The sequence below is a fragment of the Cupressus sempervirens genome, chromosome 3 (genome assembly GCF_028749045.1).
Source record: "Cupressus sempervirens isolate cs-2001-9-10 chromosome 3, ASM2874904v1, whole genome shotgun sequence".
NCBI lineage: Eukaryota > Viridiplantae > Streptophyta > Pinopsida > Cupressales > Cupressaceae > Cupressus > Cupressus sempervirens.
The window spans coordinates 780554632-780581113 of record NC_143120.1 but is presented as its reverse complement, the minus strand read 5'-3'; the positions used below and the strand labels follow the sequence as shown (position 1 = coordinate 780581113).

The following is a 26482-nucleotide window of genomic DNA, read 5'->3' as shown; positions in this document are numbered from 1 at the left end:
ATATAATAATGTTGTATTTGTAATAACATTACAATGACTTTGAAGGATATAAGTCATGGGAAAAATAGACGAAGAGAGAGTAGTTATAAATCTTTCTAAAGATTCAGTCATGTAACCAAAAGATTACGGGATTAGCCAAAGTTAAATATGCCAAAGGGAAAGTGAGAAAGGGTTCTTTTTCAAGAGCCAGAGGCTACAGGAGGAAGAGAGTTTTGTAATTACTAATTGTAACAGGGGACAGAGGAATGAGTTTGTTATTCTGTATTTCTTTGTAATGGTAGGGATAGGTTAATCGTAGGGTTTCCTATCATGAGTTCATAATAAAAATAGTTTATGTTCATCAGATCGTGTGGTCTAAAGGTGTAATTATGGGATTGCTGCTGATCATATGGTCATTGTTTTCATATTTTGAATTCAATACTTTGATTATTCATGGTTGCAAAATAATATTATGTTTTCTTTGTTTCTCTGGGATGTAAAGGAAGTTGAATGTTTAGTCATGTGTCTACTTTCTATTCTCTCTCTCTTTATTCTATTCTTAATCTGACAATCGCATTCATTCCATGTTGATGGGTGAATGTCAGAGAACCTTCCTAAGTTCATGTAAAAGACATAACTAGTCATCTAATTCATTACCCATCTTTCTAAGAGGGAGTTGTACCTCTCAATTCAGAGGATGATTATCAATCAATGGTAATTCATCCAAGTATTAGTACATTTTGTTCTTTTCAAGCATATTGAGTCATTATTTACTTTTATTTTTCCAAGGACAAATCTGTTTACTAACAGTGAGGATGCCTCAATCCTAATGACTCAATGGAATACATTTTCATGCAAGCAAGGTGATTTTGCTTCAATGGAGGCTTTATATGATATGCGAGCAAAGGAAGACCCTTTAGAGTGGTGGTGGAACCATGGAGGTTAAACACCTGAATTGCAATCAGATTGTTTTCACAAGTAGCTAGCTCTTCAGCTTGTGAGAGAAATTGGAATACTTATGGTTTTATTCATTCACAAAGCAAGAACAGATTAGGGTCAAAGACAGCAGAAAACTTGGTCTACATTCACAACGCTCTTCGTCTTCTCTCTCATGTTGATCCTAGTTACATAGACGGTCCTTTGGCAAAATGGGACCAAATTGCACATGATGGAGAAGTTGTAGCCATGGGAGACGTAGTAGTTGAACCCAATGGCCTAAATGAATTGCCCCCGGTTTTACCTCCTTCAGAGGAACCTGAGTTAGAGAGTGATGAGTATTTGGAAAGCATCCTAGCTGAGGATTTTGATATGGATGATCAAAACATAGCAGCATAAATGATAGATTTGTGATTTTTGTGCTGATGATATTGACATGGATGATCAAAAGTATAGCAGCATAGATGATAGTCTGATTTTTGTTTTTCGTTTGTGTATCAGTATTTTTCATTGAACTGTTGATATTTTTGGATTTCAATATGTAATCATAATACTAATGACAATCTAATATTAAACATTGAAATATGTAGCATGAGTTTGGACTCTTTGACACAATGTCATTTGGCATTTGTGTATTTCAAGTTAACAGTTAATGGTATTTGCTGTTCTTTCTTTTAAAGTTCTATGTCATGTTATTTTCTAAAATTTAATATCAATTATTTAAAAAATTGCTGTCTCCAAGTACCCCCGTCTTTTTTTGAAAATTTGCGTACCAATACCAGTCTCTGAATTCTCCTAGTGTCCATGTCTCTTGGTAACCTTGATCTTAGCAAAAGCCAATACAATATTAGAGCATTGCAAAGGGGTAACCTCCAAAAGTCAAAATATGAGACAGAATTTAATCTTGCAAACTATAATGATATCGTTATGATAATTAGGCAAGAAAACAAGCCTGAGGAACTAACAAGAATTAATAAATGAAAAGAACAAGGTTCAGCATGCCAGAAGTGCTTAACCTTATCACACTTACGGAGATGGAAGATTAGGGGTATAAGAGATACCATTCTTGGTCATGTTTTGATTTACAACTGTTCCTTTATAGGTATCATCATTATTGTAATTTATTTTCCAATGTTTCTTGTGCCAAAATATTTGTGCTGATATGGGTCAAATTGGCATCAGACTTTATTTTGCCATTCACTATTTATGCAACAAGCTGTCCCTTGATGCAGCTATTCACACTTACTCACTAGGAACCTTCCTTTTCCACGTTTTCATTGCCCTTAACCATCTTTATTACTTTTCATTTTAACTATTTTTTCTTACATTCTAACACGTTACATCAAATCTATAGTTGTAAATCTTGAAAAGAAAACTCAGCTCCTGAGTTTGTGTTTCTCTAAACGTATGAAATTGTGTGATAAACAATATATTTATGGTTGAAGTGTGCCAATGTAATGAGAGTCCACTTCACACATGGGTTAATGTATGTAAAAAGGTTGACTATAAAGATCCAAATGAATTCAACATTATTAACACAGCCAATTCAAGATTAAGGTGCAGAGTATGATGTGCATCATTGACATGACTTTATTTTGTAAATGAGCTTCTTCATTCATGGTAATATTAATATACAACAATGACAAGTCACATAATAGCAGAACTTTTCTTTATAGAGAAATCTTGTTATGCTTGATGATAAAGTCGTAGATATGAATCTATACTTTAAGGAAGCCCAATTCATAAACCATGTCCAAATCCATTCGATTGAAATTAACTACTGCACACATTTGGGTGTACTTACATGATGTTGTGTCTATGAATTGCATAAACTAGCTAATTGCCTCTCACATACATCAAAGTGAAGAGTCCTGAAGCATTTGATTTCATTCATGATCAATGAATCAACAAAAAGCAAATAATAAATATATTTCCTAACATGTTATTTTTCCTGAAATGAAATAAAAGTCTCCCTTCACCACTATTCAAGATAGATTTGATTTGATTTGATTGAGAAGCTCTTCTATAGATGGGAATTCTGATTAATTTGTATTCAGCACCTTCGGTTGAAAAGGAAACAGCTTAAAGAAGTACATCAACAGTGTTGCCTAGTGGAAAATAAAGTGAAATATCCTACATCAAAATCAATTTGAATTCTCTTGCTTCTTGATTTAGTCTTATTAATAGGTTGGCATTTGTTTTTTATCAAATTATCAAATGGAATTTTAGCTGGTTGATCTGTGGTTTCATTCTGCAATTCTATTTGAAGCTTAACATACTTGAGAAATGCTTATATTTGTTTCTTTGTAATTTCATGTATTACTTGTTTTTCTATGGGATATGCAGAAGATGCGTGTTAGACGACTCAAAGAAGTATGGCACAGCCAATCCAAGAAAATGTGCTTCTGCGATTTATGTGATTATCAACAAAACAGTAATTAGTTTCAATAAGTTTATAGACGAAAAATATCCCCTTCTCCATAATGTTAATAAATCTTTCTCAAGAATCCTCTTTATGATTTTCTGCACTGCAGACCTATAATGCCATCTTACCTAACAAATTTTTAGCAACAAAAACTGGGTTATATTTTCTCTAATTAGTTATTTTCTGCATTGGCACAGTTATCATTGCTTGCAGTCCATTTTTGGCATGGGTTGCTAATGCTTCAAATTCATATTTCCTTTAGTGCCCTGATCAAGACTGGCTTCTTGATTGTGTTGTAATCTACCTAGTCCTATGAACAAGCTGAAAAAAAATTGCCATATTCTGGTTCTGGTTGTAGATGATGTAAGATGGCTTTTGCATGAAATTACACTGTGAAAATTGTTTAGCAATTAAGGCTATAAAACTCAAGCAACATCTAGCTTCATTGAGAGATCCATAATACTGCTAGAAATATAGATTGCTATACTTTAAAACTAAAATTCCTAGTGAAATGCAAATATGCCTTTCTTTATTGGCACAGTATTTTTATGCTTTAGATAATATCAGATGCACAATAATGAAACTAACCTTTGACCTCTGCAGGTTGAAATTAAAAAAGATGACAAGCAAAATGAGATCCGCATATTTTCTGATGCAGGGAGACTTTTGAGGCCTCTTTTAATTGTGAAAAATCAAAGGCTGTGCATATCTAAGCAGCAAGTTAAAAAAATTAGCAAAAGTCACAACCCTTTCAGGTATCTCATGAAAATGGCCATTGTGGAAATATTAGGAGTTGAAGAGGAAGAAGATGCTCAAATTGCATGCGGGATTGACATTTTACTGATGGCTGAAAAGAACCCAGACTACCAGCGATTTACTCATTGTGAGTTGGATCCATCTTTCTTATTAAGTCTGAATGCTAGCATCGTTCCTTTTGCCAACCGCAATCTTGCAACTAGAACACTTCTCCAATCAGAGAAACACTCAAGGCAAGCGATAGGATATTATACAACAAATCCCCGTACAAGGTGTGACACAACATCTCATCAATTGTTTTATCCTCAAAGACCTTTGTTTAAGACTATGTCTTCTGAGTGCATTAGGAAGGTGGAGCTCTATAATGGTCAGAATGCTGTTGTTGCAGTCAATGTTCATTATGGATACAACCAGGAAGACTCATTGGTTACCAATCATGCTTCGATAGATCGCGGGCTATTCCGAACCATTCATTTTCACACATTCACTTCAGAGACAGACCATGATAACAGTGACTTCAAGAGTTCATCTAGGCCAGAAGTAGATTTTGGAAAGCCGAACACAGAAAAGCTCAGGGTAGATAAGCTTGATGGGGATGGACTACCATATATTGCCTCAAACCTTTATAGTGGTGACATTTTAGTTGGAAAGGTGGATCCACAGTCATCTAATTCAAGTTTCAGCCTCAAGTTGAAACATACAGAAAAGGGGAGGGTTGATCAAGTTGTAATGGCAATCAATGATGATGGAAGAAAATTTGCAAGGGTAAGATTAAGAGAAGTAAGATGTCCGTCACTTGGAGATAAGTTTTCCAGCATGCATGGTCAAAAAGGAGTTGTGGGGTTTATAGAAGAGCAAGAAAATATGCCTTTCACAAAAGAAGGCATTGTTCCAGATCTTATCATCAATCCACATGCTTTTCCATCAAGACAAACTCCGGGGCAACTTTTTGAATCTGCCATTTCAAAAGTGATTTCTTCAAGTGGTGTTGTTGGTGATGCTACACCTTTTAAACCTTTGACAATTGAGTCTATCACTCAACAGCTTTACAGGTTAGCTTTCAAATTAGTTATCTTCTAGTATTGTATAATCCTGTACTGAATAATCAAGAAACTGATATTTAGAGGATTTACTTCTGTAAATGGCATATTTGCCTTTATATTTGTATTAAAGGTGTGGCTACGAACAGTGGGGTAAAGAACAGATGTATAATGGACGGACAGGAAGTAAAATGCGATCAAAAGTTTTCATCGGTCCCACATTCTACCAGAGGCTTGTGCATATGGCAGAAGACAAATTAAAGTATCGGAATCAAGGTCCTGTGCACCCTTTAACTCGACAGCCTGTTGCAGACCGAAAACGACATGGAGGTGTTAAATTTGGAGAGATGGAGCGTGATTGCATGCTAGCACATGGAGCAACTGCCAATATTTTGGAAAGACTTTTTTATCTAAGTGATTTCTCTAAAATGCACATCTGTAGCCAGTGTCACATGGTTGCAACAGTGATTCTTAAAGAGGGCATAAGAGGACCTTACTGTCCTTTCTGTAAAACTGCAAAACATGTCGTAAAAATAGATGTCCCTTATGCCTGCAAATTGCTCTACCAGGAATTATTCAGTATGGGTATATGCCTAAAGTTTTCAACTGTATTGTGTTGACGTGGAATAATATTCAATTTTATATGACAAAGACAGCAAATATATCATTACCAGTCTAAATAATACTTACAAAAGAACATTTTCTAAACTTTGATGAGTGCCTAACTATATCAAATGGAATTCAAAAATAAAAATTCCATTTGGTTTACCTTCAACCTAGCATTGCTTATGCAGAAGCAGAAAGATATCTTTACTTAGCCTAAGACACTTTGATGAAATTTTGATTTTTATGGGTTAATATTATTTGTGATGTGAAAACTGTGAACTGCTTATTGCTAATATTATTTGTGATATGAATATCAATTTATGAATGGCTTTTCATGTAAAAAAGGATAAAGTAGATGATGAGTTTGTTCCCAGATTATCAGTTGTTTGTGTGGAATGTGATGTGAATTTCTAGTCATTAAAATTTGTTTGTATAGTTTATGCAGGGTATGTTTGGAAAGTAGTCTTGTTTTAGAAAGAATTTGCAGCACTTTATATCCTTAATTCTTATATACATGAATCTCCATTTTTTTTTGTTTGCAACTCGTCGTGTTCTAAGCCATCAAACTCTTTGAATTTCACTGAGATTGATAGTACACATTATGCATATATTTTTGTGTTCTCCAGTTACTGTTTATCATTGTTTTTCTAGTTTCCTCTATGCAAGCATTTGGCTACATAGACTTTACTATAGGGGAGAGATCAACACCAAAAAAACTGATCTCTTGTACTCACCATCAGAAAACTGCAAATTGATTGAAGTGTATAAATTTTCTTTTTATTTCTTTTTCTTTAGACTCAAAAGTTTAAGGTGACCCCCAAAATATCAATTTATATATATACCTAAGTCAATAAGATTCTAAATTGAGGTCCATTCGCACATCTTGGACTTCCCTTTGCGTCTTCTTTAAATTTTCAAAATTAGCTGGACATACAATTTTAAAGTCTCTCGGTAATGAAAATATGTAAATTTTGCAAAATTGGAGATACCATAAAAAATACCAATACATAGACCACCAAGCCATAAACTGGAACTTGTATATTTAGCCAATAGACTTCTCCTTTGAGATTACTTGTAACCGGAAATCATCTCACACCTAGAAACAACTGCCAGTAAATGGTTTTGATGAGACCGCCAATAAATGGTTCTAAGTGATGGTTTACAAGAAAAATTCATAAAGTATTTTTTTATATAAAAATGTAATAAAGTGTTGATGTGACATGCATAATGTGGCCCCCAAGTAATGTAAAAGCCTGCAATACAGACTGTTTGATCAGTTCAATGGTCACGGCCCATCCAGCCAAATATCATTGCATCTAATAAATATGATGATTATGTGCTAAGTTACCATGGTACCTCTCCTCCACCCCCCCGGACCAAGAAAAGTTCAAACCGGTCTGTGGTTCTGGTCCGGTTCGAACTTCGTTCGGGCAAGGTTCATTTTTTGCCCTGCGGGTACAATCGGGTTTGAACTTGGGTGAACCAACACCAAAAAGTTCAAACCCGCAGCAAACTAGGCCCTGCAGATGACTGGAAAGTGTTTTTTTCGGCAAAAATGAAATGTTTTTTTGGCACAAGAGTAAAGAATACAAAGAAGTGGGATATAGGTGCAGAGATTGCGGACTAGGATGCTTCCTCTGCTCAGCTTACAATGGATGATTTTGATGACTTTGATGTCAATACCATTGTTTCTTTTGCTGCTAATCCCATTGGCTTTAGCTCAAGTGGTACTGGAGAAGAAGAAGAAGATGAAGATTGAAGAACTCAGAATATTAATAGTTTTTGTGATTTTCATTCCATTAGTTGAAAAATGAATGTGAAACAATGATACTTGAACTTGATATTTATAATGTTTTGAATCTTTGATGTTGAAGTTGATTGAACTATATGATGGTATGATCACAATGATTACAAATTTAACTGTTTATGGCATTTTTGTTGTTTAAATGTGTTTATGCTACTATGCTACATTCTAATTTTAACCCATGCTTCATAAATATGTTTATGTACATATTTCATATTATTTTTACATATTTTTGTACTAACGAACCCAAACCCATTTCCAAAATTTTGACGAACATGCGAACTGGTTCTCAAACTTTGAACTTGGAACCGAACCCCAACCAGCAACTTAGATTATTTGACCTATACTTCTAGTAGACTACGCTTGGACATGTATGAGAGCCATTATAATTCGATGCAATTGTAGCTCATATTGTATCAGACATAAATAAAAGATAGGACTCAAATTAAGACTCTAGGACTGTGCAAGATAGTGAAGTTAACTTTTGGGCAAACCATATTTAGTACACTGATTCCTTTCCTTTCAATTCAATCGTGTCAATACTGTAAAAATTTGGAATGTAAAGAGATCTCAAATTCAATATGTAGTCTTGCATCACAGGTATCTAGCTCCAGAATATTTCCAGCATGGGAAGGTCTCAGAGAAAATAGATATATGTGCATCTGGGGCAGTTCTGTTGGAGCTGCTCACAGGGAGGAAGCCCATTGAAACAAGGAAACCAAGAGGCGACAGAGAATTTGCTTCTTTTGGTATGATAACTATGAGATTTTCAGTGAATCGTTATGTTTAAATGTTTCTGTGCAACACTGAGTCTTCCTCTGCGTAGTGTTCTGGATACATTTTGGATGATTATTGCATTAGCTGTTTGGAACCTTCTTATGCCGCCAAACCTGCAGTCCATATATACTTTTTCCTCTTTCTGATAATAAATCAAAAAAGATGATTTGAAATGTTATACAAACACCATTTATTACTTAAATGGATGGACTGCAGGTTAATCTCAATAAAATTTAGAATTTTTTTCTGTATGACTTTCAATCTCCAATTGAAAAAAAGATTTCAGCAATGCATTCCTTCGGATGGGGCAAACCCAGTTGAATTTTTATCAGGTACATGTTCCCTGAGTGAGGGGTTTGGAATAACCTTCCTTTTTATAAAGTGGAACCATTCGCCACTAAACCAATTCTCTTGGAAGATAACTTCATTCCCAACTTACAAGTCCTCCAAATAAATCTCTCGGACAGATAATTTCTGTTGACTTACTAGAGCCTACTAAAAATGAGGTTTTCAACATTTAAATCATTTCTGTTGACTTACTAGAGCCTACTAAAAATGAGGTTTTCAACATTGAAATCAGAAGGGTCTTTTCCATACACTTTTATAAGAGTGGACTCTCATACTTGGGATTCAAATTCTCTAAAAGTTTGTGAATTTATCCATTTAGATAACAAAGGAGCTTGGAATGTTCTATGAATACTTGAGAGTCTGTTTTACTTCCACATACAAGTTGAACCCTAGGCTGGGGTAATCTGATAAAGGAAATAACAATAAGGAAGAAGTAAAGTATTTTTTTTTTTCTGACCACGTAGTTTTCAAAATATAATGCATGTCGTGGTGTCCATTGTCAACTTATTTTCGCTTTCCATCTTGAGAAACACTAAAAAGGTTTAGAACTAGCACCACCAACGTCATTTTGCATCCCTGGTGCCTGTCGATGCATCCTCTATGAAATACATGGGTTTTGCAATTGTAAAAAATATGCGATGACAATGGTTTTGCATTCACCTTCTGACTTTGATTTGATGTTCTTGACAGTATCCAAACTACGGACTCCTATTCAAGATAAGAATTTGCTAAATACATGCTTGAATTTACTAAATACATGCTTACAGGATTATGTGTTTACAGAGAAGTATGAGATAAAAATGATTGTCAATTAATGCCTACAGTGCTAACAACAATATTTTTCAGACCATCCTCAACGTGAGATTTCAAATCCTTAAAGTTCAATTGGCCCAAATCTTTTATTATTGCGGTCAAATTGTCTACCATTTTCCTAAGACATAGAATCTCGTTCTCGTTCTCATTTCTTGGTGCAAAAGATAGTGAGCAACAAGCAACCATTCTCTTCTTCTACACCAGACAAAAAAATTTAAATTAAATAGCCAAAAAATAAAGAGACAAATGCAAGGGATTGAAAACCAACGTAGAAGAGCATGGGCCCGTTTGTTTGTGGAAATTAAACTGGAATAGGAATTCGAATTTGGAATTTGTTTTTAACTCAGTTTGGTGCGCCAAAACAGAATTGGAAATTGGATTTCGTATTTTCATTTTGGCCCTAAAATGAGAATTTGCAATTCCACCAAAATAGTTGTTAGTGGAATTACAGTTCCAATTTCCAATTTGACTTTTTCTTATTTGATAAAATTTTTAGGTTCGCTTAATTAGATGACTTTTTGAGGGAAAAAAATAAACGTTTTGCAACACAATAATGGGCGTGTTGTTGGTGAGAAGCTCACCGAGCTGAAATTTGTTTTTGACAACTTGGATAAGGTCGAAATATATACATCATAATTCATGTAGTTAGCAATGGCGGCGATGAGACTTGTTCTACCAGTGCTAGAAGGCCCATAGAGAAGATATGTTTCCATGGACAACACGTCCTTTTCTAAAAATTATTGGCTTATTTGAATCGCTCGAGGTCCGAGATAATCATTTCTTTAATGGTTGGATTAAGGACCAATGTATTGAAAGTTGAGGGATGATTAAAACAACAGGATGCCCACTGAGCACCTAATTTGCTAGTTATAGTATTAGTAGCTATTGTTAGTTCCTGCTTACGGCATGTAACTTATGCTTTCGCTTAGTCCATTGTATTAATAGCTGCACCAATCAGATTTTAGATTTCATTCATATAGTAATGTTTGCAAAAGGTTTTGTAATTTGCATGATTTTTTGGAATTGAAAAATACAATTTTTTGAAAACCTTATTGGCTCATGAGGAAAAAGGCAATGAAAAATTTTAATTTTCTTCAACAAAAATACAACTATTTTTTCCAACACCTCTATTAATGCAAGCATTAATTGCAACTTTATATTTTCATTTCTTGTGACAAGTGGATAAATTTTATTAAAAAATAATCATTTTCCTAACACCTCATGAATGCATTAATTTCAATTTTACCTTTTCCACATTTGTGACTAGTGGACAAACTTTTTTAAAAAAATACAATCACTTTTAATTGATTATTTTTGTAATTTGTAAAATGCTATTAAATATAGATATTTTAATCAAGTATAGGTATTTTAATCAAATGTAGACATTTTAACTCTTTTAAATTGTCAATTTCCAAAAATTATTTTTTATATAGCTTAATTTCATATTTATTTTAATTTTAATTTATATATAAGTTTAAATTAGAATTTAGTTTCTTTTATTTTGACATATCTAAACCAATGCTTTTAATAGATTTATTGTTTATTTTTTATTTTTATATATAATTTTTATTATATTGATATTTTTAATTTATACTTTAAAATACATAATACTAATTTTGTATCAATTTTAATAAAGTTCAAATTGTTTAGCTTTGTATATTATCAACTTTATTTATGATAAGTGTGTTTGGTTTTTTTAAAGCATAAATGTTATTTTTAAATTAATTTATGTTTATTTATTTTTATGCATTAGATTTAAGCTTAAGAATATTGTCCACCTTCTTCAATTAGATGAATTTATCGCTTAAACAAGATATATCAAACAATTTCATCATTAAAATTAATCAATTTAACTCTTTTTTTAAAAAATTATATAATTTTATCTATATCTTATATATAATTAGTTCATAAATATCTTTGGCCTCATAAATGTTCTTTACGATGTCATCTAATTTTAATTTACCATGATACTATAATATTTATTTATATATTCTTTTACTATTTTAATTAATATATATCATTGCAGTTATATAATTTAATAATATACTGACTATATTCTGTAATTTAATTTAGCTTACCGCTATAATATTCTATTTGTCATTACTATTTATTTGTTATTTTATTAAACTAAATACATTATATTTTAACCAAAACCTACTTCAATCAACCATAAAATCATGAAGGTAGGAACTTTGGCGCTTGCGTCCCTTGTTAATTCTGTTTTTTCACTTCTCAGCTCCTCTCCTTTCCTCGCTACATGGTCTGATTGAATCGGCAACTAAGGATGGGGGATGACTACTGGGATAGGAGAATGCATTGTCTTGTCTTGTGTGACCCTGCATTCATTTGTTGAGCGCTGAGTGTGGCCTTTGGTGGAAAATTGGAGGCTCTTTTTCGATCCACGTTATCGTTCATAATTTGGGGGAGTGACCTGCACTTTCAATTTTAATTCCAATTTCAATTTGGTTAACCAAACAGATCGAGAATAACAAATCCCAATTCCTAATTCCTACTCCAGCTGCCAAATGGGCCCATGTGGAAAGAAAACTGTAATTAAGTTATGCCACAAGCAGATAACGTTTGGAGCAGTAACAATAATATGACAAAAATTGGCCAAAGAAATTTTAGGTTAGATCCCTACAAAAGTATGCCATCTCCCATGTTGTTGATTTGATATTTCGAAATCATTGTTTGTACCACACTATCTAATCGATCTAAATGATTTTGAATTTTAAAATCTCTAAAATCATATTTCATAGAAATGGATTGAAGAGGGGATTGCAAGGTGTTTGGTCTCACTTCATTTGTGCAATTTTCCGTGAGATTGGGGGTTGCATATTAGACATTAAAGAACTGACAACAAATAATAATAATAAAAAAGTGGAGTTGTTTACCGTTCAATGGTATTCTGATGTGAGACAAAATAGTTCAAGCAAAAAATATTTGTTGAGGTTCAAAAATAAAATTGATATTTCTCAAAATATTTTACATGTCTTAAAATATAAATATTCTTGTTTTTTCAACAATGTACTTCTTTCAACTAAATTTATTTTTTGCATAGAATTTTCCAACTATAAAATATGTACCCTTATAAATACTTTATTTAATGTTTACAAAAATTAGTAGTCTCCATTTAAAACTTGTATTAATTAATTAATTCAACACAATTAAATAAATACTTTTACTTTACAATTTTACTTCTCTAAATGAATTACAATATCCATGTTAGCAAGTTATCTTTTAGAATAATGAATCATTGTTGTTGTGCTTGCTCATTATTTGTGGAGCCTTCTTATAATTGTCATCTTGTCATGTTTGTAATAGACACTATTTTTTTATTGCACATTTTGGGGAACAATAAGCAAGCAACACACCAAATGTGACCAAATCAGAAAAATAAAATAAAAAATTAAAGAAAAGGTGAATCAATCAAAAGGATTGCGGATTGCCAGTAAAATTGGTTACCTTGCATGTAAAATTGGTTACCTTGCTCCTGAAGGTTGTCATGATTCATCTCATCATGATTGGAGTAAACAGTGTTTCTTATATGTTTTTACCTAATTATGTTTTTCAAATTCTGTCATGGCGAATTTGGTGAACAAAAAATAGACAATAAACCAAAAGTGACAAAATTTGAAAGACTAGGGGAATAGGTGAATGGGGTCTTAACACCTAGAATATACGTGAATCAAACTACTATTAATTAGCACTTGATATATTAAGGTGCAATAGATAGAGCTCTTGGATTAACCTATGATCATGCCTAATAGCTAAAAGTATATTAATTCTAGTTGAACATTTGTTTAAATGAATTATTTAATTGGTTGACAACATATGCAATTGATATGATAAAAGTTCCATCATATGTTATTAAATTTGTCATTAGGCTTGCCTATATACTTGATTGAGAAAATTACTTGATTGGTTAAATCATATACATAGTCACATTAATCAAGTAGTATGTCTTAATTAGAAATATGGTTCTCAATAATATGGCTAAGACTCAGTTAGCTTCAATTATTATTCATTGGTTGCAATTGTGCTCATGAAATTTGATAAACACTAACTTAGTGTGTGATCAGATCAATTCAACCTAACCTGATAAGTTTGTCTTTGATAGATTATGGTTTTATACTATTATGATTTTTTGGTTGAATGATAGATGTTTGTCTCAAGGAGGCCATGTACCATATGTAATATTTGTGATAAAATTCAATAGTTGTTAAAGCACATTAGGAATAGTTTAAAGCTATTAGTTCCATGAATTTAGTAGTAAAGCTTAACTTATAAGTTTGGGCTTTAAATTTTAGGGAAGATATTGGCCTTTTAAATAATATTGTGAGTAAAATATCCATAAATACATACTTTTTTCCTATTTGTCTTTTAATAAAATATTTCAAACACAATTTTTTTCCTATCTATTTTCTATGGGAATATGAACTATCAAATGATTAGCAAGTGATAAAAAAAATTCTTATGTTGGTTGGACAAAAATTAGCCATGCCTTAATTTGAGCTAAATTTTGGAGTCCTAGAACTAGGGGTTGTTATTTGTCAACTAAAGGTTCCAAATAATCTTTAAGTATAATTTCAATAGCTGAAATCTATACAATCTTGAAATCAAGTTTGATAGACTTCCTACTCCATAAAAACACTCAATGAGACATATCCTTTCATTTCTAACTTTGAATTGAAAAGTTGATAGTAGAAGGGGTCAAGTAGCTAACTATGTTCCAATGTTGATATTGCTATTAGGATTCAACTATGTAAATTTTGTGCCAAACTCATTGGTCCATGTTTCATGAGTAGGGCTCATAAGGACTCATCTCTCATGAGAATGAATGGAACACTTAGAATTCATTGTATCTATAGGTCATTCTCACAGAGGTGAAGCATCGGGACCAAGCCTAGCTTAGTATCAAAGCCAACTTTAACCAAGCCCTTTTTTCTATTCTTTTATTCTTCTCAATATATTTTTCACTTTCTCTTTGACAATAGGATTATGTTTGGCTTAACAAAGCAATTTCTAAAAATAATCCTAATATAATATTTTTCTATAGGTATGTCTTTGTATATTGACATCTTTAGTCCCATTATAACTTATCATTTCTCAAATCCCTTAGATAGTCATAATATAAAATAATATTTTTTTGTAACATATATTTTTAACCATTATTGTAAAGGAAAATTAACACAATTATGACTTCTTTTTTCTCTTCATTCACTTAAACATTGATAATCCAAATAGTATGTAATTACTTTTCAACTACACAATACTTAGATAATCTAATGAGTTTTTTAGGAAAATCTCATCTCTTTTTAAGTTTTCTCTGTCTTTGATGGAAAATGCAATCAAAATTATGAATAACAACACCCAAGATGTTCAATCGCACCTCCAAGTCTTCCATCTTGCAGCATTTGGATAGAGCATTTCAAATCACCAACTAGATACAAAATACTTAGATAATCTAATGAATTTTTAAGGAAAAACTCATCTCTTTTTAAGTTGTCTCTCTCTTTGATGGAAAATGCAATCCAAATTATGAATAATGACACCCAATATATACAATCGCATCTACAGTTCTTCCATATTGCAGCATTTGGATAGAGCATTTCAAATCAACAACTAGATACAAATTAGACCTCTACCTCTCTAACGGACTCCACTTACAAAGGTCTTCCTTACCTAAGAATCTTATAACATAAAAGAAAGTTCACAAGGACTTTATACTACAAATCATGGCATATGCTTGTCCTATTTGTAACTCAAGGGAATAAAATAGAGAGATCAAAAAAGTGCTTTTGAGATATCTATTGCACTTTGTGTTGCACTTAATATACAATGTAAATTTGTAGAAGTTGATAATGATGAAAAATTTTCCCAAAAGGTCTAATTATGCAGGTCTCAGTGTGTCATGCTTACAACAAACATATGGATCAAAGTTGATCTTTTTTTTGGATCTCTTGGAGAGATATGTTGTCCTGCATTTTATCACCACAAAATGTAGGTAACCATACAAAAAAGTTTTAACGTAGTTTCACATTTCTCTGAGAAAGTTTATTTATTAATGGCTAACATGGATCAACCAATCGACCCCATTTTACACAATGAATCTATTTACTGAAGGCTTCCGTCAAGTCCTTTTCATTTTTCATTTTATTAAGCTTATGCTTGATTTTTTAATCCTTCAACGTCCTTTCTTGCATTTCTGCGTGTGTTTAGTTTCTTTTAGTCTTTTGTTTTGTTCAATCTCTTGCTTTTAGTTTCCCTTTTAATTTGGTATATCATAAGGCTTAATCGGACTTGGAAGCCAAAATATATGATCATTTAAGTGCCCAAAAGGTGGACTCTCCAGATGTAATTACATATTTAAAATATCATGCTATATTTTAATGTTGATATTCACTTTTTGAAAAAAATATCATAAGTTGACTTTATGTTAGGTTTTTAAGTTACTTTGTCACTTAAGTGACTATAGTTCACTTTATGTTATATTTTCATATTGAGTTTGTTGATCTCTAAGCCTTGTTGCCTGTTATTGTCCAACACCTAGTCAATTTCTAGGCAGTGTTGGTCAGTCATCACTGTGACCGAGCCATCCTAAGAAGATCGAGTTACAAGGATTTGTATATATTCCTCTATGTCGAGCAAGTCAAAGGTTACCGAGTACCCTAGTAGAGATCGAGCTACTATACATGACGAGTGAAACATATGGAGACCGAGTGATATAAAGCTAACTTATGTCGAGTGAGCTAGTATATGTCGAGCTTGTAGAAGATAAGAGATAGCATGAAAGTTAATTATGACCAAGTGTCGGGACATTCAATTGCTGAGTAAACCAATTTTGGTATTTGTGTTTATAATGGCTAAAACACTTATGTAAATCATTTTGGACAACTTCTATGCAACATTTATGGATTTTAGAGACATTTAAGGAGAAAATTATGCATTTTTTCATAATGCATTAATCCCAAGAAAGATAAATTAACCAATCAAAAAATCAAAAGGGTTGAATAGCAAAAGAATGTATTCTGAATCATTGATTATTATCTAAAACCTTCCGTTATTATCTATTTAAGAAGGGATCAAACCCTAAATCATATGTATGTGAAGGAAGATCATGAGTGAGTGAAAAAGGCTAAGGATAGAGCAAGGAAGGTCAAGTTTGATAGAGAGATTAGACATGGGAACCTAGCCATGAAGGGAAAAATAGAGCAAATCAGGTAAGGAGGTCAAATTTAGGCATTGAAGAGAGAAGATGTGTAATAAGCTTCATAGAGAAAACTAAAGGAACAGGTAATAAGACATTCTAACTAGTATATCAAGGTAAATTTCTTAACATAGTGGTTTTAATAGACCTTGTTAAATCTCCTAATAGTGTGCTTACTTCATTGTAAGTTTAAATCCTTTAATCAGGGTAGATGTAATAGTCTTGTATTATTTTTAACCGAGAAGACCCCTCACAAGGTAGATCATCAAAAGTGATCAAATTATAACCCTAACAGGAAAACTTTGTTGTTGCAATAGTAAAGATTTGTGGGTGTCATCACTACCCCATTTTTACCTTCACTTAGGAGGGTTTCTGGGTTACCAAAATATTTGTGTTATGAGTTTACATTTTCATGTTGATGGATGTTATGCATAGTTAGTTTTTTTATTTTAGTTTTACAGTTTATGAGTATATGATATATGATCTAAGATATAAGATGGATTATGAGTGAATGTGGTTAAGTTGTTTTTTTTTTTAGCAGCTAAAGTTTTAAAGATCCTGATTGCCCCCCTCCCCCCACCTGACCACCTCTCAATATGTTGTTTCTCAATAAGACTTCAAAAAATTGGTATCAGATCCTTTTTCTCATGAAAGAAGTCTAACAACTTGAGAGTTTAGATATTGGATATGGAGGCTTACAGAAAGATTATTGAGAACTAGATGATTGACATCCAGATCATACTATAGAACTTGAAGCAAAAAAAGAAGAGTTAAGGAAATCCTTAAAGAAAAGGAAAGATATGGCCATTCAGCGGAATGATACACTATATAAGGAAGTATATGTGAAAGGATTTCTTAACAGTGGAAATTCCAGTGAAAGTGATGCAACAATAGTAGACCTATTTAAAAATAATAACACTTTGAGTGAAGAATTCAAAGGATTGACGAGAGAACATGAAATCCAATCAGTAAGACTATGGGAGGTGACTGAACAAAAGAAGAAATTTGAAGAAGAAAAGATCATGGTTGAAGAAGACAAAAGGCTATCAGGCTTGACAAAAGGTCATCTGATGTGTAAAAGCTTACAAAAAATCAACTAGAGATGATGAATCAATTGTTACTTGCAAATCAAGAGCTAAACAAAGAGGACATGGAGATTACAAATTTGAGATCTCAAATTGACCTATTGAGGAATGAGTTAAGATCTAAGAAAGAACTTTTGGAAAGAATGAATAAACCAAGTGAAGCTATAAGATACTTTGAAGAATTGATGAGATCGCCAAAGTTATCTGGTGATACTTCTGGTCTAGGACATATCAAGCACTCTTCATCTACTAAGAAAGGAGAGTCATCCAAGAGTGGAGAGAGAAGAAACGAAAAACCTAAAGGTAAACCTACATATCATCATTATGGCAAAGTAGAACACACAACAAATATTTGTAAAAGCAAAAATGGTATCCAAAATCCTAAACCTAAGTTCACTAGGAGTTGCTTTAATTGCAAGAAACAAGGACAGAAAGCACATGAACGTAGGTCAAAGGCAAGTGACACACCTACTACACCCAGGACATTGGCACAACTATCAAAAATATGGACATAGAGCTCAAGAATATAGAACCAAAGCAAGATCCAACTGGACGTCTAAAAGGAAAGTGCATGCACCTAAGCAAGGTAACTCTCACAATTGGGATTGCAACACATAGTATATTTGTCATTATTGTGGAGATTATGGTCACATTCTAGAAAATTGCATTAGAACACATTTCAAAGGGAATTATAAGAAATAGTTGAATGGAAGCTTAGTTTTCTTTAGTTGTCACAAGGTTGGACATGTTAGTAATAACTATTGGACTCGAGCACCAACACCAAGCAATGAACACAACAAGTGAAAAGCCAAATTGACATGGAACAAACAAAGAAGGAGATGTATCTTACCTAGAAAAAGATAGTAGAAGCTAGAGGTAGTGGATTAAGAAAATCTAAGATCACCCAATCCAAAGGATTAGGTGATCACACCACATCCAACTAAGAAAAGGGTGTATGTAAGGAACTCTACACTTAAATGATATATTACACACACCAATTCCTAAGAAGAGATGTGATTAAAAGTCCATATCAACATGAAACAAGATGCACTAGAATATATTTGAGAGAAGAATTGAGCAATGGAATCAATTACACTATCAAATGTCGAGCATCAGTAATACTATAAGTATTGACCAAGCATTGCAATATGGACCGAAAGTTTACAATGACTGAGCTGATGTGTTGATCAAACTAAATCACTAGTACATTTGCACTTGTTTTTCTACCAAAAATTTTGACCAAAGCTATGATTCCTTCTTCTTTTTTGTTTTCATTCCCGCGTTGGTCAAGAATAAAAATTCTATGCCCACTTTGTTCAAAATTTTGACCAACTTATGTTTTCATTTCAACCAATTTCATTTCAACCAACTTCAAAAAATCGCATTATGTTATAACAAAAAAAGAAAAACTTTTATAATGCTATGTTGCATTATATTACTAAATCTTTGTATGAGCGCGGGGGCTTCATTTGTGTGGGGGCTTCATTTGTGCATCGGGTATGGTCTGAGGGCCCTTCCATATCAAGATCGAGTAGCTTATTTAGTTTAAGCACCAGTAACACACGTTGCCCATCATTATATTATTGTACCAATTTAACCACATAGGAGCACTCCTGGTAGCTTCATTTTTGGGTCGAGGCCAGGCTATGGCTATCGAAGTGATGAAGATGTTGGTCCAGATCAAAGTCCCTGTAAGCAAAGATATTTCCTATATAATGTAAAAAGTTTGCATGATCTCGGTATTTCCTTCAATGGTATGTAATGTGCAAAGTCTGCATACATTTGTGCTTTTAGATCTTCAGGTTCGAAGTTTTTTAATTGATTTGTGTTTCAATGTATAGTATCTTTGATTATGATTATGAAATATAAAGAACTGTCTCATTATTCTTGAGTATATTGAATGTAAAGTATCTTTGATTATGAAATATAAAGAACTATCTCATTATTCTTGAGTGACAAATTATTTTTGTGTGACTTTTACTTATGCCGGTGTGTGTTAATCAATTTAAGTGCATGTTTATAATGTGCTACCATTAACCAAAATGCAACACAAAAAATATATGAATTGAGACTTCCTTGAATGCCTTCTTCTTAGCACAATAATAAAGCTTCACATAAGCTACAGAAAACCATGCTTCCAAAGCTCCAGCTTCACAATTTTTCAAATAATGCAGTACTTTCTGAATGAGCAGATAATATCCTTCATTTTGAAATTTTAAGCTCTCATAAGTACTTACTCCTTGATTACTAAAACTGAAACAAAATAAAGATATATCCAATAGTACTCATGCCAATGGTTTCCCACAAGTATGGATGGCAAGATATGCATTCACTCCCGAGGAGCCAAGAAAACAAAATCCTAATCAGGTTATCTCAATAGTATAAATTTTGTTGAGGGATAACCCTTGCCCTAGGTGAGGGAAGAGGGCATTTCAAACAAATAACTTGGAAATATGCCTCTACTAAAATTCTTGGAGACGTATTGATCTTGTGGCAAGGTGGAACAAATGTTAGGATGATAACCAATACTCAAGCCCCATAAATGGTACTTCCCATACAAACGTAAGATTGAAAGTGGCTTCTATGCCAAACATATTATAAGCTTAATAGACCATTCCCTATTTAACCTGCTTTTTTAAATGGTAGATGTCAATCACTTATGAAAGCTTCATGTGTTTGCAGAAGATCCCTTGAAAAAAAATCCCAAGCTTTAAGGGATAGTGACTATACAAGCTTGAACTAGCCCTCCTGGCATTGCATGCCATCTATCACCATCATTTTGATCTCATTGAAATTCAGTTAGGAAGCCTTCTTTTGACTATTTTGTGAAATGATTTTGCAACTAGCTCAAATGTACTATCACAATTGCATGCAGATAGACACCAAACTTTTGAGGTTTCTAAGGTGTTTACCATTCACTTCATTTTTGAATTTTACTTCTTAGGGTCAATTTTCCTGTTTGTACATACCCATACAGGTTGACCTACTAAAAATTGTGATGATTTTTACATTGTTTCAAACTTTTGATTGTCCTACACCTTGCAAGTGTCATCATGGGCTCCAAAACACCTAAACAAACCTAAAAAACAAAAGGAAATATAATTTTTTGGGGTGATGCAAAATTGCCCTTACACTGCAGGATGTTCATGCATCACTTACAACAACAAAATTTCAAAATAATACAATTGAAAAGAAGATAAATTGTTTGATACATGAAGTGAAACATTTTAGACACAAAAATGTCTCTAGTATGGAGTGTCTTGAAAGAGGACAGATACTTTCATTGCTAATTCATTTGGAATAAGAGTTATGAACTACATGGTAAGACATTATTAAGACCACTAGACAAGAAAATTTACCATAAATGATTCCACAAGACAAAAGGTATAGATCATAGCCCATCAAACCCTACCACATTGTACAATCTACTTCAAAAAAAAAGATACTACATAGTACACTTCTTAGCTAGCATCTTTAGAACACCTTCCTGTTAATATTTATTAATGAAAAGAGAAACTCCATGGTTCAGACTCACTATAACACAAGCTCAACAATGTTATATAGAGCTAAATGACTAGAACTTTTTTTAATCATGTTATTTACATGTGCATATATTTTGACTTCAAAATTATTACTCAATTAAAGTTTTAGAAGTTGAGCTGAGTTGAAGTGCTTTACATAAAATATGGTTTAGAAATGCAAAGGATTCAACATTCCTTCCAAATATCTACTAGAATTGGGCAAACATCATTATCCCTCTTTGTTACTGCTCCAACAGTAAAATCACATTGTTGATATATTCATAGCAATTCCATTCCATATTTTTTTATCATTTAGAAATGCAAAAGATTCAACATTCCTTTCGAATATCTTCTAGAATTGGTCAAACATCATTCTCCCTCTTTGTTATCGCTCCAAAAATAAAATCACATTGCTGATATAATCATAGCAATGCCATTCCATATGTATTTATCTTGATTACTTCCTCATAGCATTACAAAACCATTCCTTTTATTGCTCTTTCTCTACTTGAGTGTGCCTTATTCCTCTTATTCATTTGATTCAATCTTGAGGAAACCATCCAATCTTTAATTAAAAGGAAACGTCTTCTCAAGTCTACTTCACCTTCCTTTATTAATGCTTGCAAAGATTCTCTTTTCCCTTAGCATTCTCTCTTCCTATCATGTTTCTCACTTCATTTCTTCATCTTTTTCCAACTCCATTTCTTTTCAATAATGCATTTTACACACTGCCCAACTCTTTTATGCATTTGACAAATAGTTGGTTGTAATGACTAATGATGTCCAAATTTCAATAATGTTTTCAATAAGCTCTCTAGGAGTCTAAGATAGGTTGGGGATGAATCCAGGAAACAATTAGGAAAGCGTTATACATTCTAATAAAACCTTGTTGTTATTTAAATATTCAAATATTTAAACAACAAACGGCTAGTTTAGGAAATTGAGGGAAACTTTTAGTTTGTTATTGTTTAAGTCTTAACCTTCCAACTCAATGATGATAGTTGATTGGAATGGTTATTTTGAATAAGTTATATATTCTGATGAACTCTCTGTTACAGGGGATAGCAGAGAACTGGTGTATAAGTTGGCAAACATTTGAATAATAAAGTTTTCCATGTTTTCTACAACTATATTCATTTCTAGAATCTAAATTTGAATTGGTTAATTTATATATGCAATGATAGAGCTTTGTTAACCAATCATTTTTCTATTTGATGAGTTCCTATTAGGAGTGAACTTATTGTTGCACTAAGTGCAGACTAGTGGCTTTCTATTAATTGTTTTGTTGCCTCTATAGGGTTTTTAGGATAATAGGGAACATTCCATGAATATGAAGGCCTGATATTCATGGAATGAATTAATTTAACATGTATTATAGATTTCTAACCATGCATATGTAGATCCAAGCAGAATTTAGGTGATCACAGTTCAAGAACAATAAGGAAAGCATTAAAATTGGATGCTCAAGTATAGCAATGAGCATTCTACCCGAACAAGGGACCTATTTTTTGATTGGGAACATTGTAAAATGTTCATTTGATGGTGAATCCATCATCAATTTGGATCAAAAGTGTGGAGAACTAGAAGATTGAGGAAGCCTTAGATTACAAGGGTTTGAGGGCACAATTTGGGGTTTTCTAGTTTACAGAGCATTGGAGGTTAATTCCTTTTGGAATTAAGCAATTGAAGACATAAGAAGGAATTATCTTAGAGTTGGGGTTGATAGGACATCATTGGTTGATACTTCCTTTGAAAATTTGGTCATTTTTATGCATTGAAAACAAAGGGCCAGTCATGGTTAGGTGTATTGATCCAAAACAAGCATATAAAGTTTTTGATATGTCATAGAACTCTGAAGAGGGTGTCTAGAAATGTTATCATATTGTCAATTTTTTTGTGGAAAGATGAAGTTATTCCCATCCTAAGTCTGTTGTAGGGTTATTGGATAGCCTATTAGGTCTTTGGAACAGTTTGAAAGAACTTTGTGTATTGGAAGCATGGGAATCAAAATAGAGTCTTAGAATCCCTTGAGTCTAAGTGGTTTGAGACCTAAGAAACTAAATCCATCATTGTGTGTCAGGTTCATTAAACATTAAGATCTCATCCTTGTATAATTACCATTAGACATATCAGAGACAACATTAATAATCTTCACATTGATTGCATCGCAGTAGGTGCAGATATATAGATTGAAATCATCTGCATATATCTAAGTATTAGTCTAACATAATAGTGATATTGATATTAATAATATAATATAAACAATATCAATTGTGTATTAAATCTTTCATTCTTATATTAAGAAGTATCAATTATCATTATTTTAAGTATATACTATATCTAGAGACTTCATTGAAAGAAGTCTCTTGCAATTGAAGTTAATAAATTAATTGTCCCTTTTTCCTTAGTTGTAACAAAAAGGGACATTACAAGTGGTATTAGATCTTAGATTCTTTCCATCCTCTGAAGTTGAAAGAACTTAAAACTTGTGCAAAATATCAGGAAAAATCTCTGAGGACAAGAAAAAAATGTGTGGAGTAGGAGATCTTAAGACAAAGGTGGATCACTTATTTGCAAAGCAAGAAGACACTTTACACAAGTTGACACAATTGTTAGATATGTTAACTCACACCATGGTAAATGCCTCTAGCAAAAGCAATAGAGGAAAAAATGGACAATATGAGCAACTAAAAAATGGGAGTCTAAAGAGAAAGAAACCATATTAAGTTCAAGGCCTCAAATCCCAGCATTAACTTCCTAAAATGAGCAATCAGAAGAAGCAGAACCAACATTGGGGGATTTACAATATCAATTCAAGCAAGATAGGATTGATATCAATTCAAACCATATTTTTATTTTATTTTGATTGTTGTGTTACTTTTAGTGTGTTGACAAGTTAGTTCTATTAAACTGGCTAATACAATTGTGTCAGTCCTGAGATGTTTGGAGAAAGCTCCTTGACTACCATCACAAGACTGGGGTGATCATATTAGGTATCTCATGCAATATAAGGATCAGATTTCTATCAACCAGTTATCCCTTGTTCCTCACAAGCCATCATTGCACACATCAGAAGTGGAAGAAGAATGTACTCATTTTTCATTTGCACATACAGATCACATTTCTCCTTTGTTGAACTTCCTTAATGAACTTTTTGAAACTAAATACTACTAAGGGATAGTCCATCCTTCCACAAGGATCTTGCTCCTATAGTCAGTTATGTATGATAGTGAGCATCCCATTTATACAACTAAAGAGATCTCATCCAACTTCATGCACCAGACATCAGACAGTAGTGACTCAATTGTATTACCTAGAAGAAGCAAAGATTTTGGTGTTTGTAATCCTAAATACACAAGTTGAAACTCCCTTCTTACCGAAACATATGAAAAACCAAAGCATGATTGTACTATCTGTATTCAAATGCTAATTGATTGAGACATTCAATATTAAACAAAGGAGATGAATACTCCTCATACAAGAAATTACACAAGATCTTTACATAACAGAAATGATTGAGGACTTCATTGATTATAGTATCAGAATTAGAATTGGTTTCTTCTTAGCTAGCACTATTGTAGGATTCTATTATGCATGTGTCTTATGATTGAAGAATATCTAAGAACTCTACTCTCATGATTTTGGTCAATATTTATAGATGGGACTAATGATTTTTTGCAAATATTGATATGGTCGATAAATGAGTCCTTGTTGATGTGAGCAACATACAAGGCTTGGTGGAAGAGTAATGTAAGATGGATGTTGATAGACAAATAATTACTAAGTGTATTTGTACTATACAATAAGGATAGGGTATGTATAATGAAAATATCTTTGTGTTGTATGTATGACAATGTGAAAAAACTAAGGATGATGATAAAAGGTTGACTGTTGTTAAAAATATGTGTGTGTATATAGGTAGATCATATTTATTGAATGGATTTTGGTTGAAGATCTAATGAATGGACACTTAATGGTAAGGTTGGAGGAACATTATTAGAGGTATGACATTGCCTTGATAGATGTTGATTAATTTTTGTTTGATTATTGAATCCTAGGAAAAGATGGTTAGGAAGTGGATTTATTGTTGAAGGAACATGCCTCTAATGTATTCTCAATATGATGAAATGAAATTTGGATCATATAGATCCTAAAAAATTGAACAGTTTTGGTAGACACTCTGCATCACATGCAGTATATGGTATTGATGGCATTGCACATTCTAGTGAGAAAAAATATACAATTTTAGAAATACAAAACTTAGTTCTTGAACGGTAAGGCATAAATAGGATTTCCTTAAGTCTCTAACTGAAAATGATACCCAAAAGTATCTTTAAAATTTCATCTTCAACACATTCTATCAAAATTTAACAAAATAGTCTCTAACATATTATGCATATCCACTCACCTATCAATCACTCTCAAGGGTTGTTCATCCAAATAGTAGGTACTACAATCCAAACAACAAGTACATAACTCTTAAATGATACCCAAAAGTATCTTTAAAATTTCATCTTCAACACATTCTATCAAAATTTAACAAAATGGTCTCTAATATTTTGTGCATATCCACTCACCTGTCAATCTCTCTCAAGGGTTGTTGATCCAAATAGCATGTACTATGATCCTAATAGCAGGTATGTAACCCTGGGCTAGCCTTCAAAATACACCTTCCTGAACTTCACTCTTGAAGTTGCAATAAAGGTTATTCAAACTCTTATAGATCATTAATGGGAGAAGAACAAGTTATTGCATTTTTCAAAAAATTTATGGAATCTCTAGAATCCATGTTTATCATCCTTTTTTGTGTACTTTCAAGAAAGAATCCTAGGTTATTTAAACTTTAAATAGCCATGCTTGAAATGTTTGTAGCTTTTTTGTCAAGATTGTTTTATTTTATTTATTTTTTACACCAAGATATTTGTCTTACATGCTTTAATTAAATTTGAAAGTATGATGTTGAATCTTGATTGCTTCCCTAATAGTCAACTCAAGTGGATGAATGATTTTAATGTGAAAGTAAAATAAAATTCATTGTAGAAAAAAACTATTGAACCTTGTAGCTTGAAAAGATACCTTTTTTGTCATTTCTTTGCTTTTTACATTTATGCAATTGAGGTATTATGGCTCTTAAAGCATCGACAATTTGAATTAACTACAAATTTTGTTTGTATGCAATTGA

At 32.6% G+C, this 26482-nt stretch overlaps 1 protein-coding gene across 4 annotated transcripts in view; it reads left to right on the top strand.

The window, feature by feature from the left end:
• Nucleotides 1-6014, top strand: part of LOC149569109 (DNA-directed RNA polymerase D subunit 2b-like) — a 357288-nt gene extending 351274 nt beyond the window's left edge. For all 4 annotated transcript variants that reach the window (XM_089821896.1, XM_089821895.1, XM_089821899.1 and 1 more), the window contains 2 exons: nt 3944-5148; nt 5270-6014. In XM_089821896.1, the coding sequence (XP_089678022.1) occupies nt 3944-5148; nt 5270-5756 (1692 nt within the window). In that variant the 3' untranslated portion in view covers nt 5757-6014. The remainder of the gene's footprint in view (nt 1-3943; nt 5149-5269) is intronic.
• The last annotated feature ends 20468 nt before the right edge of the window (nt 6015-26482 follow it).